The 17,997-nt window shown below is 40.8% G+C and overlaps 1 protein-coding gene across 1 annotated transcript in view; it reads right to left on the reverse strand.

The window, feature by feature from the left end:
• The window catches only part of LOC124606617 (dipeptidase 1-like), a 1,437,429-nt gene that overhangs the window by 596,531 nt on the left and 822,901 nt on the right, over window positions 1-17,997 (reverse strand). The window contains exon 7 of the mRNA XM_047138602.1: window positions 2,872-3,004. Within this exon, the coding sequence (XP_046994558.1) occupies window positions 2,872-3,004 (133 nt within the window). The remainder of the gene's footprint in view (window positions 1-2,871; window positions 3,005-17,997) is intronic.

A 17,997-nucleotide genomic window follows, 5' to 3' on the forward strand; every position in this document is an offset into this window, starting at 1 on the left:
TCTGTCCAGTTGGATTCGGTAGCTTTTGGAAATAAGCTCCACATTCGCCAGTGGGCAAAACAACTCTGAAACTGAACAGCAGCTGATTGCAAGTCTGTAATGTGGTTCGACAAGTCACCATTTCCCCTTTTTTTTTTCAGCTTTATTCAAGTCCCCGAATCCACCGACGGCATAGCGAGGCGTTTTACTCGTCGTGTGTTACGGATGCAGTTAAGACCAGAGATGATTCTGTCATGTTTTGGGGCCGTTTTTCGTACCACGTTTTGGGCGTACTTACTGAGTTCCCCGTAAACGTGAAGTAGGAAGTATATATCAACATTATCTGAGTGTTTCCATTTACTCCACGTCTTCATGAGCAGTACGAACACCTTCCAGGATAACAACAGCCGTGCTCACAGGGAGGCACGTATGCATTCCTGGCTTGACTAACACTCAGCCATTCTATCACAACTAAACCCAATTACTGAATAACCTACACACTATTTCCAACATGAGATGAAATATAAAAATCAACAACACGGCAAGGAGTGCTTTCAGCTGGGTACGGCTTTCCTGCAGAAACTTGTGGATGCCCTTCTTCGTCCTACTGAGGCAGTTACCGACAGTGGAGGCGGTGTCACACGGTGTTTAGCCTGACGTCTCCTGTGGATGATTAATTTTTTTTTTTGACCAGTGTTCTTATTACCCAGTATTGCATTGAAAAATTTGAAGCAGCCATTTCAATATGTAATACATAATGTAAGTTTAGAAAAGCTCCAACGACAAAACTAAGAACGTTGCACAGTGTCAGCGTAATCTTCCTTCGAGCCACAACTTTCACGTAAGTAAATGAATACTTTGTGCCGTGAATGTCTTACTTCTACAGGTTGTATTATGAACCCACTGAGTCTAAAGAGCGGCCAGAAAAGAAACATGTCTTTGAAAGTTACTGCAGTTATCCCAGAAAATCACCTCCATTTCCGTTTGGATTCAGAACACTTGTAGGTTATGTGGCTCAACATCCCTGTGAATATGAAGCCACTCCCTTTGACATACGTACCTGTAATGCCATCACCAGCAGGCTCTGTGATGTAATCGATGTGCATTGTCTCCACCTGCTCAGGGCAAATCCCTCCCAACCCACACCTTCCAAGCTTCAATTCACCCAATAAATTCCCCAATCCATCCCTTTCACTCTCTCTCTTACTTCATGTCTTTCACTCTCTCTCTATCCTCTTCTCCTTCAATCATCCCTCCCTTTCTCTTTGTTTTTCTGTTTTTCTAACTGTGTTTTATCTCAGGTGAAGCAATTTCAGTATTCTCATTTTGAATTCGGCCTGAATGGGCCACAGCATCAGCTGAGTGAGATTGTGTATGCATGAAGTTCATCAGTCGCGCAATTGCTCTTGATTCGCCGGTGCTTCCATTGCTTACTAATTCAACGAGAGCGATTCTTGTATGTAGCTTTGTCGCATCTGTTAAGAAGAAGGAATAATTTGTGCCCGGTGCTTATATGTACTTTAACTCCAAAACGCCAGCATACATTTAGTTTCCACTCTGCCCAAGACCTAAGCCCTGTGGCAGATTATAAACGCAGGCTAGGGTTTTTCCCGTGGTTTCTGCAATGTGTTTCACGAGATCCCGACTCCTTCGCCATTGTGTTGTTTACCAACGAGTGCACCTTCCATCGGGATGGCCTTTACAACACTTGAAGCGTTCATTACTGGGCAACACTGTGACATGGACATCAAAGCAAATTCAACAAGGAAAAGATAGTCATATCAGATAACAAAATAAAGACAATATGGGATATAGTGAAGGAGGAGACCGGTAGAACCAGACATGAAAAGGGAAAAATAGCATTAAGAGTAAATGTACATTGGTGATAGATGTCTATAGTGTTGCAGAACTGTTTAACAAACATTTTATAACTGTTACTGAAAAGATAGAGTTGCAGCAATGGAATACCTCAGTCCAAACATTTCGAGTAACTTCCATAATATGAATTTCATCCTCACTACCCCTGCCAAAGTAATGTCCTTCATAAAATCTTTAAAATCAAAAACAACTAGTGGGTATGACGAAATATCAACATAGTTAATTAAAGAATGTGATTTTGAGTTAAATAACATATTAAGCTATCTGTGTAACCAGTCGTTTATCAGTGGAATATTTCCTGAATGGTTGAAATATGCTGAAGTTAAGCCACTGTTTAAGAAGGGAGATAAAGAAATAGCATCACATTTCCGTCCAGTTTCACTTTTGCCGGTATTCTAAAAAATTTCAGAAAAGGTAATATACAATGGGTTTTATAACCATCTTACCACAAATAACATACTGTCAAAGTCACTTTTCGGATTTCTAAGGGGTCCTGATATTGAGAGGGCTATCTACACTTACAGTGAAAATGTACTTAATTCATTAGACAAAAAATTGCAGGCTACTGGTATATTTTGTGATCTTTCAAAGGCATTTGACTGTTTAAAACACAATATCCTTCTAAGTAAATTAGAATATTATGGTGTAATAGGAAATGCTGCAAAATGTTCAAATGTTATATCTCTGGCAGGAAACAAAGGGCGCAATCTCTGGCAGGCAAAGCATTCGCGGTCGTGGATTGTCCAGAGCATCCGGCAACAGGGCAATCCCGCGGCCAATCGGAGCACGAGCGACAAGTTTCCGTAGTTCAAAAATTGGGCGTTGTCGACCTACACAACATCAGTAATTTTGGTTCCTACTGGCATCAGCTATCCATGGTTAAAATTTCGTGACACAGTTTTTCTCCACCCTGTATAATCGGTGACAAAAATACCGCCGATATGTACCAAATTTTTTTGAAAAAATACGTATATATCGATGTACAGATATTTTATCTGCAGTCCAGATACTTACCCTGCGCGGTGGTGACGAGCTGCATGTGCGCCGGGTACTTGTCGACGAGGCGGCGGATGACGTCGATCTGCTCCAGCGTCAGCTGCACCGAGTCCAGGTACTGCGAACCGCACGGCACGTACGCCGACCAGAACTGCAGCACACCAAAAGTCAGGCGTCACAGCTACCGCTGCAACTACGACACCGCTACCTCACACTCCACGTTAACAACGAATAATACATTCTCGGACTTCTTTCAGCGTGTTCTGGGTAAAACTTCAAGCTTTCGACAGTTGCCACTGTGCCCTTCGTCAGGAGCAACTGACCGTTACGGCTGCTGGAGTGGCAGATTCATACAGGCTATGAACGACTGCTCGCTGACCGGCTTACGCCGCCGTAGTGCCATGGTGGTGTCCAACGTCTGCACTCATGGCGCCAGTGGTGCTGTAGGGGCGCAAACAATTCTGAGAATTCCTCTGCTCCTTATCTGCATGGACAGCTCACTTCCACCAAGCGAAATGAGTATAACTACTGTCCTTGTTGAAGTGGTGCTCCAAATCTTGCAGCCTCTTTAATAACAAAATCTCAGTACGAAGATGCTTCAGACAACCTTTTCTTTATCCAAACAGAATTTTGTGTTTATTCGTGTGACTGGACTCAAGACCTGCTAATTATTTGCATTCTCCATTTTTAATGTCCAGTTGACGCCCTGCAGAGCGGTCAGAAGCGATATGAATGGCCTGGCCTTCAGCATTCGGTGAGCATACTGTAAATCTCAGGAAGAGACTGTCCTAAGCCGAACACAGAAATCACCGTCTTCCCAAGAACCTTCCTAGCTTATCAGATGCTACAGAGAAAAGTGCGTGGAAGATATCTACACAGAGAAGAAACAGAGATATTCGCCGAGTTGCTTAAGCTGCTTAGACAATGGTGGTGCCACCAGCACAAACGCTGAGCCCATCGATGACAGCAAAAAGAGTTAGGTTGACAAACCAGAAGCAACCCATTGGCTATGTAAATCCACTGCAGCTGCTGTCACGACAATCGGCTACTCACGACGAATGTCATAGTGGTAATAGTGGAAAGCTTGAGGTTTTACCCAAAAATGAAGTTGCAAGAACACAGAAAAGATTTTATTCAAGAGTGTCGTCACGAGAAAACTTCGTTCTCGTACTCCATGACAGTTTTAAAATCAAACAAATTGAGAAAAATCAATTTGCCAACATTCTTGTAGTTCGTTAGGTAACTAGCTTGATCAATGTAAAGACCGTCGTAGTATAAAGACTTCCAAAGTACTTTTTGAGGTTGCTGGAATTGGTCTAGGTGTAAGCTGAATTTTCTTTACTGTGACGAGAGAAGTGTTGATGCTCGACTTACGACGGAGACTGCATCCTCTTCCATCTGACCAAGCTGACGGCGTTCTGACTGCAAGCAACGAACAGGGGCTACTTTCTCCCGAGAGCGTTCTCGCGGTATTCAATGGGAACGCACGTTACCACGTATATATGATGGAAAGAGATAGAGGCAGAGGTCGCAGTAACATGTCATTTCGCGGTAGAGGGTTTGCACCACAAAACTACCAAAACCGAAATGACGTGGAAAACTAAAGCCAACGTGTTTCACGGGCCAGATTCGAGCGGACAAGTATCACCGTCCCAAACTAAAGAAATCATACCGGCTAAAACAAAGTGAATTTAAGATAAAACAAAGTGAATTTAAGACGCAACTAAACGGCAGAACTGCGCCACTGGACAGGGCATGCAGAAAAACAGGTACGGGCTTCAGTGAGTGACTGGCGACATACTATGCTGCAGGCGCTAGTGTGCAAACTAAGCAACTGCGTGCATTGAACTTGGCGGAGCAATCAGCTGTCTGAAGGGCGGTTGCAACAGTGGCATTAGACACAAGGGAAATGGTTCAAATGGCTCTCAGCAATATGGGACCTAACATCTGTGGTCATCAGTCCCCTAGAACGTAGATCTACTTAAACCTAACTAACCTAAAGACATCACATACATCCATGCACGTTATTAAGTTAAAAAAGAATTGAAATGAGTGTATGGCATTGTTAGAAGTGCAAGTCTTATTTCAGTCGACGCCGCATTGGCCGACTTGCGCCTCGGTGATGAGGATGAAATGATGATGACTAAACAACACCCAGTCTCAGACAGGAGAAAATCCTCACCCCGGCCGGGAATGGAACCCGGGCCCGCTTGCATGGGAGGCGAGCACGTTACCACCCAGCTAAGCAGGCGGAAGCTATTAAGTAAAAGCGAAAAGACAGACAATTTGTGTGAAAAGGAGTCTTCGGGGATCACGGAGTGGCGTGATGATTTGTTTTACGGTTTAAGGCAATGTGAGTGGGAAAACTCTGAAAAGGGTTATACGGCCAGAGAATTAACAAACTGGAGAAACGAAAGTGGAAACGTCGAAACGAGAGTGTTATCCGAAAATGAAAATGTGATAAGTAGTTAGCGCTGTGCAAGGTGCGCGAGTAGCGATTTCAGAGGAAGTGGGTGGTAAGGGAAAGGAAGGAGCATGCGCAAAGCACGCGAGCTGCCAATGTTAAAGAAACTGGTGCTGGAAACAAAAATTGTCGCTACAAATAGAGATCTGGAGGAGGATGAAATCCCCGACAGTGTGGATGAGGCGATCCTGGTTGACGAAAGACTAATGCAATTAGATGTTGTTGATGGTCATGAGAACATAAACTCAGATGAGTATGTGCAAACACTGAAATCCAAGACGATTATACTAAATATGAAGTTAAAGATTACGTCATCAAAAGTGATACTCAAGAAACGCCAGTGACTGAAAATGAAATAGAATTTTTAGGAAATACTGAAAATTTTGAAAATACAAAAACTGATGAAAGTTCAAAAGAGGAACTTGCTTGCTGTCTAAGAGTAGCGTTCATGTTAGAATCAGACAGTGAATATGAAATAAATAATAGCTCAGACTAAGAAATAGAGGAAAGGGAACAAAGCATTACGGAAGATGTATCTGAAAAGCAAAATCAAGTCTTTTCCAAACAAAATCCGGCAGCAAATAATAAACCGAAAAAGAAAGAGCAACCAGACGATGCGATACCTGGGAAAGATTTGATTAGTCATGAAAGACTTAGAAATCAGAAAGCCGAAGAAGCCCCCAGACATAGCTGATTGGCCTGTAAATAACATATCCAGGAGCACTATATGCATTAACTAGGTAGACTGTGTCGAACTTACAATCATTAGCCATGGGGTCGGTTGATTGCAGACTTTGAAATTGTAATGAATACCTACCACCACGAAACTACAGGATTTACACCCAAGGAAATTCTATTTAATCATAAGAGCAAAAGTACAGTTGAAGATACCTTACAATTTCCACCCTTTGTAGAAATGGATCCGAGAGAGAAAAAAGACTTACAAAGAAAAAGAATGAAAGGAAAAGCAGAAAAGGGACGATAAGGGCCTTAAAGTGACCAAATTCAAAATTGGGGATTTTGTTCTTATAAAAACTCACGAAGAACCTAGTGAAATAAGCCAAGAAATTTCTAAGTTCAAATATAATTATATTGGTCCCTTTGAAGTGCAAGGAACTCTGCACAGTAACGCCTATTGTCTTGTTTATCGTAAGTCAAAGAATCCATTAGGTGTTCATAATATTGTAGATTTAAAACCTTACGTCCACAGGAATGAGTAATAAGGGGCAAAATGAAAAAGTGTATTTGTATTTAATCAAATAGTATTTTACCGTACATGTTCTTCTTCATGATGTTGTGTTGTCAAGTGTTGTTATGCTGGAAAAACATTTTTTTGTTATGAGACTACTGATACATGTCCTGTAAGTTTCACATTCGGTATAACATAATTGGTTACACAACGTGCACGTAAACTCCGGGCTATGACATACATAAGAACTGCATTGATTGAATATTGCAGTATGATCAGGAGGACTGCCAAATGTGTCAATAGGCAGACAAGTGATGATGTTGAAAATAGTTGAGGACTGACAAATAAGTCTACAGTCAGACAAAGGATGAAAAGTTTATACAGTGTACTGAGTACTGTATTTTCATAATGAACTGCATAAACATTTAAAGCAGACAAAAAATGCTTTCTTTATGATCATACAGTGACAAATAGGTATAAACTAAGCATGTGTAATGTAAGCTGTGTATGTAAGTGATACGTAAATTCATATATATATTATTCACAACATGGACACATGTGTAGAATAGTATATATGCAACAAAATTACATGTTTTTGTTTAATATTTGATGGAACAGTGTTTATATAAACAGTTATGTGAAGAGTTTGTTGTGTAATGTATTTGAAAAAAAAAAATTATCGCCCAACACTGTTTTGAAGTGTTATTGATGTTTCATTGATGTATCCCTGTTGGGAAATCTCAATGAAACATGGGGAGTGTGCAACACTTATATTGATTAGAAATACGTCCATATTATGTAACTGTGTATCTGCAGTTATGGAGTGTGTACTGGGATTTATTTAATCTCCTCGATATGTGACAAGAAAATTAGAGTTTTGTAATGTATATATGAAAAAAGCAAACGGATAAGTTCAAATGATAAATTATTATAATATGTGTAAGTTCATAAAAAGAAAATGTTTATTAAATCCTGGTTCATGCTTAGGGTAGGGCACCTGTCGTTGTAACATGTAAAAGCTGTAGTGAAGTCTCCGCGCAACGGAAGTGGAATGGCGCGATGTAAAAGGTGATTTTCGCAGTCGAACTGAGTGGCTCCTTTCTGTGAACGGTATGCAGTATGTGGCTGGCCGTAGCACAGCACACTTCGATGATGTCAAGAGAGGCAATTGGAAGCTGCTTTGTAAAGGATTTGCCTCGGATGTGGATATGGCTATTATTTGGTATTCTTGGCATAAAGGAATGGCTCTAATATATTGAAAATCCGATGCCAAGAAGAGACTATATGGAGCATTCGAATATCAAAAGCCGTGAGTACAGTTAGCCGGCATGTTGCTTGCCACCAATCTTCGCCACTGCTTCACTAACTTCATACATTCATTAATGTATATGGGAAAAATGCCGTGTGGCAAGGGCCTCCCGTCGGGTAGACCGTTCGCCTGGTGCAAGTCTTTCGAGTTGACGCCGATTTGGCGACTTGCGTGTCGATGAGGATGAAATGATGATGATAAGGACAACACAACACAACACCCAGTCCCTGAGCGGAGAAAATCTCTGACCCAGCTGGGAATCGAACCCGGGCCGGTAGGTATGACATTCTGTCGCTTTGACCACTCAGTTACCAAGGGTGGACGAATCATATGGGCATGGACCAATTAATTTTTGTGTTGTTTTAACAATAATCTTCACATTGTAAATAGGTGTCCAGAATTATATTTTCTATTCCGATCACGAACCTATGCAGGGTCCTCACGTAATGGTTACTAAAACCGAGTATCCTGATTTAAATGAACAATTCTAGTATTTCAGTCTTTAAAAGTGATCTTTTGTCTAATGCAAAAGGAGTAGTAAAAGTTGAAGTTAAACCACAAAGGTGAAGTTGGAAAAGATTTTGCTAAGGTATCCTTAGTTTATTACAAAATATACTTTTGTAGGAATACATTGCAAGACTGTGTAAATATTATCGTCTAGAATACCTGCTTCACAGGTGATGAAAGGCAAATAAGCTAAGCTCATTTTCAAAATTATTGTGGTTTTGATTTCTATCATGAATGGTTCCTTTCTTGAAGTTAATTAAGCCTAGTGTTGTATTTTATTGTCTTGCAAAGTAAATTATAAACTACTCTAAATGAAGTGAATGAATATCTTTTCGAATTAGTATTTGCTGCTGTAATAATCAGAGAATGTTGAGTAGTGAAACTATACTAGTTTGTGGGTCCCCATCATATTCTCCACCTATCTGAACAAAATTGAGCTACTACTGTTGCTAATGAAAACTGATATATGTAGAGCAGTTTAAACAGTGTATTTATGATATTATTCATTTTTATTTGCTTTTTCTTTCATGTCAGATAAGACAAAAGCCCCTCACGCCCAAATTTAGTTCTGCACTTCATGTAGTAACATTTCAGTATTTGATTAAGTAATGGTTCTGAGTGTAGCTGTCTTTAGTATAAGCTTGTTGCAAAATTACATCCAATAATTTACTGGTGTGTGCGTTATTTGTAACTGCTGCAACACACAGTTCAGAGTGCACTGTGTCAGTTTGTATCCTGTTTGCTATTCGAAGAGAAATCCTAATGACAGTATCTTCAATAACCAATATTCAATTTTTTAAACATATATTTCCATACTAATGTGCCTAATTGGGCTGGCTACCGTTCATTTTTTCATTCCCTTATGATTTTACCGCTTTCATTTACTCCCAAGGTTAAAGTCGGTTTGGTTTTTTTGTTAATTTCATCATATTCAAATTTATAGTCCGATACCACTGTCCATTAAACACACGCGCGGTAAAAATTCGAAATCCTCTCAGAGGGCAACATTAGCGTGTTTCATCGCACTTTAGTGTTATATGTGGTTTTTCTCGTGAGAAGACTAACTGTTCGGTTGTTAGGGAAGAGTGACACAAACGCGTCAGTGTTATAGTAAGTCTACCATACGACATCAATAATACTGACCTTACATTCTGTAATGTTTGTTACTTGCTGTTGCAATTGTGCTCTTCAGTACTAAGAATAGTTAGATGCAGCTCTCCACAGTAATCTGTCCAGTGTAAGCCTCTCCATTTCGCCTAACTGCCACCTACAACCATTATTTGGATCTGTGTACTGTATTCGAGCTTTGGTTTTCCTCTACAGATTCTTGCTGCCCTCACGCCTCCCCCCTTTTTCCAACTGCACAAATACCCTCAGAAAAGAGGTCCTAACAATTAAATACACAACAGATGTTAACAGATTGTTCTTTCTCAGAAATTAATTTCTTGCTATAGTCAGTCTCATTTTATATTGTCTCTACTTCAGCCACCAGCCACCTCTTACTTTTAGTGTTTCATTTCCTAAGCTAATACCCTAAGTATCACTTGACTTAATTAGTCAACAGTCAATCACATTTGTTTTACACTGGTTGATGTTCATCTTAGACCCACTTTTTTAGACACTATCCACTACGTTCGACTTGTGTTGTAAGTCCCAAAATCAGTGTGTCATCGACAAACCGTAATTTATTTCTTCTCTCTGAACTTTAATTTCATCTCCATGTTCCCCCTTGGTCTCCCTCATTGCTTTCCCAATGCACATGTTGAAGGACACTGTCGACTGACTACAACCCTGTCCCACACCATTGTTAATGATAGATTACGTGCCATGTCCTTAGCTTCTTGCAACTGCGATTTGGTTACTGTACAAGCTGTAGACAACTTTCCGTTCCCTGTAGTTGTCACCTGTTAGATTCAGCGTCGTTGCACTACTGATGCAGTACGTCCAACTTGAGTCGTTATTTTCCGAAAGAGTCATCCCGCCACTCTGAAGGCCACAATTCGACCACTTTCAAATTCGCCCAGTAGGTTTTAGAATACACGGGTGGCGTGAGTAAGTGCACTGCATTGAGCCTTCTTGCTTTGAGCGTTCCCTATTGAATGGTAGACACAGATGGTGCTTCGGTAGTTATGCCACTACTGTCTTTGTCGGCGGATGGCTTTATAACCATTATCACTACATCTACTATCTCCCAAATGGCATACGCCGTCCCCGGATCAAAATCTACGCCTCCTTTTCAGGCGTACCAATTTACTTCAGCCAGTGTACTTATACGACGTGATGTCCTCAAAATCTTCCTAAAATAATCTTGGAATCCCACCCTATGGGCTTTTTCCCTTTCCTATAGTCATATATTTCATTTTTCCTCATTTAAATACAGTTGCCATTCACTATAGCAAGCGGAAATCTTGTCCAAGTCTTTCGGCAGTTCCTTACGATCCTCAAACGATGAAAATTTCCCGTACACAAGATCACAGTCAAGGAATAAATTTTTATTGTTGCTCGTCATGTATAATAAAACTTTCGTGTGTACTGAAAACATTTCCGTTTTACTTCAGTTTCTGTAGAACATTCGCCGTCTAGAATTACTTACTGGGTTTAATTTGTGCGATAGCGACATTCACCTCTTCACCTGCGTGTGCGGTTTTCCTGGGCATCGTGTATGACTAAAGTAAGTCGTGTCTCACACAAGTGGTTTTTCGTCAATCCCTCACAATAAACGCCAGGATCCAGCAACTCACGGACGCCAGTGGTTTTTACGTATAACGCAGTACATCCACTCTTTTATTCTTTATCTAATCAGAAGTGACCTGCACTATTATTCAGGTGTAAAAACTGCCTAGAACTCCGTCAGGGTCTGATGCTTGGTTCTATTTAAATATCATTTATTATTTTGCATTACCGGTGGTTTTAAAATAACATCTCTCATTTGTATGTATACCTGTGTGCGACGGGCAAACTGTGTTATGCAGAACACGGTATTTCTGCTTTCTGTCTGGTGTATTTAGTTTCAACACTAGGCAGGTCAACGACAGATGGGACAGGTCGTTTGGACATGTTTTAACTATAACGTATGATCAGATCTATTTATGTTTTCCTCCAGAATCCGACAGTGAAAATTATTGTAGGATTCACGCAGGGTCCTACTCACGGATGTACTAGCTGCTACTAACATTTTCCCCTGCAGTGTCTTTTGTACCTAGAGAGCAGTGTTCTACGAGTTGTATCATCAAACCAGGCTGGGTCTTTGCCGTTTTATGAAAGTTATATCACTTTACTTATCCTGATCGCAGTTTAACGTCTTTCAACTTTAATTACATTTGTTATGCGTTTGCTATATCTGAACTGAATGTTCTCAGTTCGTCCTTTAAACAGAGTGGTAGAGACTCTCCATCGGTTCGACCAAACACAAATACTCTCCCAACTATCTCGATGGACATTTTGCATTTGAGGACCATTATTCCCGTAATATCAGCATGGTCGATAATATCTCGGGAAGATCGGATCTATTTGTAAATACATTGTGTAAAATATTAGTTTTGTGTGTGACTGGTCAGAGTAATTGTTTAATGCAGTTGTCAAAGAATATTGCCAGTATTACTTCGCAAAACTGTTTCCCCGTATCGCAAATAGCATATGCAGTACTAAACGAATGAAAGTCACCATCTACTGCAATTGCATGCTCGAGGTAAATTGTGTGCCATCGCATTGAAGTTATCTTTGGATGCCTCTGCGAGCGATGTATCTGAATCTTGTGGTCGGTAGAAAAATCAGACTACTAATCTAAGTGCAATGACAGCGATTACTCTTGTCGATATTAGTTCGCTTTAGATTCATTTTAACCTCGGCAGATCAAATGCTTTTACTCGTCGCCATACGCTCTTCTCTCCCTGGAGAGTACAGCGTTTCCTACACACGTTCCGCAAGTTGTCCAAAAGTTCTATACTCTGTTCTTTGCTTCTTAACTAGTCTCCTTTGCGTACATTTTAAACTGCATTCCTTTATACAATTTTTCATTGTAATACAGAAGCGCTTTAGCTATTAATGTGTTGACACATTATATAATTTGATCTGATATAAGCTCTAATACACCATAAAGATATAATGGCGCAATTCTATCGGAAGAAAACTAGTATTTTGCAGAACCGAATGGACATTTATTTCTTAACTTTCTCTGTATCAGCATAGTAATAGCAGCGTAATCCTGTTCCCGTTTTTAACATTCTCACCGTCAGGTTCAACGTAACTGTATAATGTGTCTCTGGTTCCATGTTTCCACGCACAATCGCTGGACACAGAAGTTGCGGTCAGTCATCGAGCCGAAGTTGGCAGTAACTGCTAATTGGGTAACTCCTTCTGGAGGAGACAGGTAACCATAGGAACGAGGGACCAGCGGCCGGTCAGCGTGGATGTCGACGAAGGGACACCAGGGAGAGAGCGCACATACACGTCGCTCGGGTGTGGGCATGCGCATTTGCGCGAGCATCTTGTATAAGCTATAAATGTTTCTACAGGTGCCTCAAAGAGTTGTCTGAATGCCTAATCATGTAGAATTACTATTTCAAGTCTTTTATGAACTATTCTTGTGTTAATCTCGAGTGTTTCTGATCGGAGACCGTACAGGCGCTGCAGGTAAACTGTAGATTGAATATCTTGGCTATTACTAATTATGTTTCGATGCTGCGGTCAGTTAAGAGATTCTGATAGATGGCTTTGTTTCACTGACCGTATCTGTGTGGTCAGATACCGTACATTTCCTGCCGTAATCTGGTCGCTTACATAGGCGATGAGTGGCATAGACGAGTTCTCCACAACGTGCACTTCTTCCCTATACAGTCTCCTGTGTCGCAAATCGTGGCGACTTTCTTTCAGGGATGACCGACGTGTTGAACTCTCAGATGTGCACCACAATGGAAGAGAGGCTTTCATGGTTTCTCCTCTTCCTCTCTAGGTGACGTAGAACAGATTTTCCTTTCTACTAATGTATAAGTTTCGGGGATAATTCGTCAATCTTAGGATGATTCTTTGTGTGAAAAGTCGCATGTTGGAGTCTATTAGATGTGCTCCATAATATACGAGTGCTTTCCTAGTATTTCCCGTTTCTTTATAGATGATGTAGAACAGATTTTGCTTGCTACTGTTTTATAAATTGTTGGGTTAACTCATGAATTTCTGGATGTTTCTATGTGTAATGAGTCACATGTCAGAGTCTCAATTAAATGTGCTTCACAAAAAGTTAATGCTTTCGTGAAGTGTATTCTTTTCTTCTAGATAATGTCGGATAGGTTTTCATTGCTACTCTTGTATGGATTTTGCGGTTAATTTTTGGGTGCTTCTTCTTCAGAAAATCTACTGCTTCCTTCACTATTATTGATATGTATTCATTCGATAAATAGTTAAAATTCTTAAACCATTTCCACTTAGTCACGATACATTCATATATGCGTAGTTATGTGTGGCATTCTCAAATTGAGCTAGATAGCTGTGTGTTTTGTGAAACTAGCTTCGATTTATTTTTGCGAAATGTTTTTTGTTACTGTCGCGGTTTCCGTTACGAACTTACAGGTCTTTTATACGATATCAGTACTCGATTTGCGTTGATACTGCTGATCTGTCATTGAGCATCGTAGTTAAAAACTCAATATATTTCTCGTATTTCTGCAGTAAATTCTCGCCCTCAAAATAGTCTGCATTCTTCACATTTCTATCTATGGCTTAGGCTTTAATGTTACGGTCGCCATGCTTTTCATATACAGCTAACATTTTTCTTTATCGTTATTTCATCCCCTTCGCATCTGACCTCGCTGTCAGTGGTACAACATTCCACTCTTCAATCAGAACGTTAACTACGTAACTAAAGACATTACAAACCAGATTACAAGATGTGAACTTAAAAATATTTTAAAATCTATAGTGAAATTAATGTGTGATGTTACTTAAATTACACTTGTTTTTCTTCGTTTTTTTATGTTACAATTAAAAAAAAACTAAATGGTAAAAAGAAAAAGAAAAAGGAGGTATATAAAACTCGTTTAAATATACTGTACCATAACTGTTATATACAAAACACAGACTCTTTTATGTAAAAACTAATGTAAATCAAAATAGTGCTAGCCATCAAAAAGCTTAATATTACTACGAACCTCACATTCATACTTCTTTTGCTTACATAAAGGATGTCCCGAGGGGAGAGACGTGGTTACATAAAGGGTGTCCCTCCTAAAAAAACGTCAGGGGCACAGTTTATATGATGTTCCGGCAGAAACTTGCAATTTAGTTTTTGCAGTGTGTAGCCGAGGTCATCCCAAAGAAATACTGCTCGTCACACCTTTCATTCGACGCCCAGCGTCGACGGAAAGCGTCACTTTGGTTTCAGTTACAAACAAAATTATTTTTAGAACGGAATTTTTCGTGTTCATTCAACATACAGGTCCCAGATTAATTCATTGCTATATTTGTTTCATCGATGTGAATTATCAGGTGCGGTAAAACTCGAAGAATAACCATTACTGCAGCAGCTACAGCACTCTGCCTATCCCACGCTTACTGCTACCACCATGCAGCATGACTGCTCAGTCGCGTCTGGAGTGTTTTACGTTCATGATCATCCATATCGATAGAACAAATTATCGCACTAGAGACATTTGGGACCATTCTATTGAAGACGCACTTAAAATTCTCCTTTAAAAGTCATTTTGTTATTTATGGAAAGAAAACCGACTCTTACCGTCGACACTGGGCGTATTATTTCTGACAAATAGCTAAAATTCTTAAACCACTATTTGTTTGGGCTGACTCCGGCTACACATTGCAACAATGAAATTTCAAATATCCGAAGACAAATTAGAAAAAAAAAAGCGTCTCATGGCTGTTGCGAGGAACATCCGGTATAGATTTTTAAAAGAAGCTAAAGGATTTCATTGGAAGTAGATGTTGAAGTAGGTCACTGTCAGCGAGAATACGTGTATATTTCGAAACCCTGCATAAATTTTTAAGTTTTCAACAATGGAAAAACAAGGTCAATGGATGTTGATGCTGTGACTGTATATATGAATTGTGTCTACATAATTAATGTAATTATATCGAGACATCTTTTGAGTTATTGCTTGGCACATGGAACACAGTCCTAGCACTAGAGAAACCTGGGGCCAAAGCCCTAAAATGATTTGCAGCCAATTTAATTAAACTGTCGTTATCTGTCGGTGAAATCCGTAATATCGATTTCTGACGTAATGGTATGAAGCGTCGTAATTTAACTGTTTATTGATTTCGAGTTTTGAAAGCGCTGAAGGACTTGTACTGGGGAGAAACGGTTCTGGGAAGAGGAGAAGTGTTCTGTAGTTATGAAGGGTGTGGATAATAATGTTGTGACAGTAGAAAATTTTAATTTTTATTCTTGCTTTTGTGACCATAGTAAGAGTCCAGGCTCCACAGGCAAACAGCCATCCGACATTAAGAAATAGTCCACCAGGATGTAGGGGCTCGATAAACGGCGGCTGCTGCCAAGTACGGCTTGTCAATCAAATAACTCAGAGTTTGACTTCCTGCCAGAGGAAGCATCATGAATCAACCTTGCGCAATGGAAGACACAGACACCAGGGCGATAATACAGCAAGAGATAGTGACAGTGACGTGCGGAAAAATCTCGTGTGGAACCAAATTAAGTTGTGTGCAGCTAGAAACGAAAGTGTCTTCAGCAACCGAATGCATTCTTGCGCAAGCCGACTAATTAGAAACGAGAGTGTCGTGTGGAACCATAGGCATTCTTGTGCAATCCAATCACTTAGAAATGAAAGGGTCGTGTGAAACAAATTAACTCGTGTGCACCCAAGTAGATGAGAAACGAAATAAAAGGACAAGCTTCGGAATAGCTAGGGCCAGAGATTCAGATGCAGGTTCAGAGCCAGTGCCGGCAGTTTGGAGATTCCGCAGCGAGACGCCAGTGGGCCAAGTAAGCCCGTAGCAGCCGATACAGCCGATAGAGACTTCAACTACGAGAAGACGGTGGTAGACTCTGGTGGACACTCAGGAACTGCAGGTCAAGTAGGATTTTTACAGTTTCATTGGAATAGTGTTGAACAGAGGCTGTTAGTCTTTGTCTCAGTTACTTAGAGAGATTTCAGTGCTAACCAAGAACAAGTGATTGCTTTGTACTTGCCGGTCGGAGTGGCCGTGCGGTTCTAGGCGCTACAGTCTGGAGCCGAGCGACCGCTACGGTCGCAGGTTCGAATCCTGCCTCGGGCATGGATGTGTGTGATGTCCTTAGGTTAGTTAGGTTTAATTAGTTCTAAGTTCTAGGCGACTGATGACCTCAGAAGTTAAGTCGCATACTGCTCAGAGCCATTTGAACATTTGAGCTTTGTACTTGTTTCTTATATGTACCGGCAAATAGCTTTGAAGTCCGAATAAATAGACTGAATCTTACTAAGGGGTTTGTGGCCCAACACCTCACGTAAGTATATGTGAGAATAAACTTGATAGAAACTAAACAATCTTTTCTGCCTATTGCAATTCTGTAACCTATTTTCAGGAAATGTTGTTGTTGTTTTTGGAGGAGGAGACCAGACAGCGAGGTCATCGGTCTCATCGGATTAGGGAAGGATGGGGAAGGACGTCGGCCGTGCCCTTTGAAAGGAAGCAGCCCGGCATTTGCCTGGAGCGATTTAGGGAAATCACGGAAAACCTAAATCAGGATGGCCGGACGCGGGATTAAACCGTCGTCCTCCCGAATGCGAGTCCAGTGTGTAACCACTGCGCCACCTTGCTCGGTTTTCAGGAAACTTATTTGCTTCAAACCAAGGAGATTCTCTCCCTCTCATCTATGATATAAAGGTTGACAGCAATTTATAACTAACCCATTGTCGTTAACATCCCGATTGTACTACGCAGTTCGCACTTACTTCATTCTGGCATAGTGAGGCTGGGCCAGGACGTGACATAAATAAATATGGCGTACAGTGGGTAGTGACTATGGAGATGGAGGTAGATGTTGAGATGGGTAGTAGGAGGACGGTTCAAACCCACGTCTGGCGATCCTGATTTAGGTTTTCCACGATTTTTCTAAATCACTTAGACAAATGCCGGGACGGTTCCTTCGAAAGGGCATGACCGACTCCCTTCTCCATCTTTTCTTAATCCGATGGGACCGATGACCTCGCTGTTTAGTCCCCTGCCCCCAATTAATCAACTATTCAACCAACCAACCAATGCACACTTGGGTAGCAAGAAGACAAAGTGAGTGGGAATCTGATGGGTGAGCAAGTCTATAATATCAAGAGAAGGGACAAGGAGAGAGAAGACGAGATGGGGACTGATTAAGAAGGAAGAAGGAGGAGGAAGCCGTGATGTGAAGTGGGACAGGTGGGGAAGAGTTCCAGTTGATAGGACGTAAAAATGTAGGGATGTAAATCGCTGTCTGAAGTTGTGTAGGGAGTGTGTGTAGGTGTAGTGTTGGCGCGATGGGTTGACAAAGGCAAGGCAGTATACCACGGTTGGTGATCAATGGCGAAACTCGAGAGTTACTGGAATATTGTTTGCGGATAGTGTAGGACAAGGGGAGGTGTTCAGTGTGATTAAAGAGGTGTGGTAATTTAATGAGATGGTAGTGGATCCAAGTGGAAGAACGTAAACGGTAGCGGTAAAGCAAGGTTGAGTGAATGACATTTGAAGCTATGG

Source organism: Schistocerca americana, chromosome 3 (genome assembly GCF_021461395.2).
Source record: "Schistocerca americana isolate TAMUIC-IGC-003095 chromosome 3, iqSchAmer2.1, whole genome shotgun sequence".
In the NCBI taxonomy this organism is placed as follows: Eukaryota; Metazoa; Arthropoda; class Insecta; order Orthoptera; family Acrididae; genus Schistocerca; species Schistocerca americana.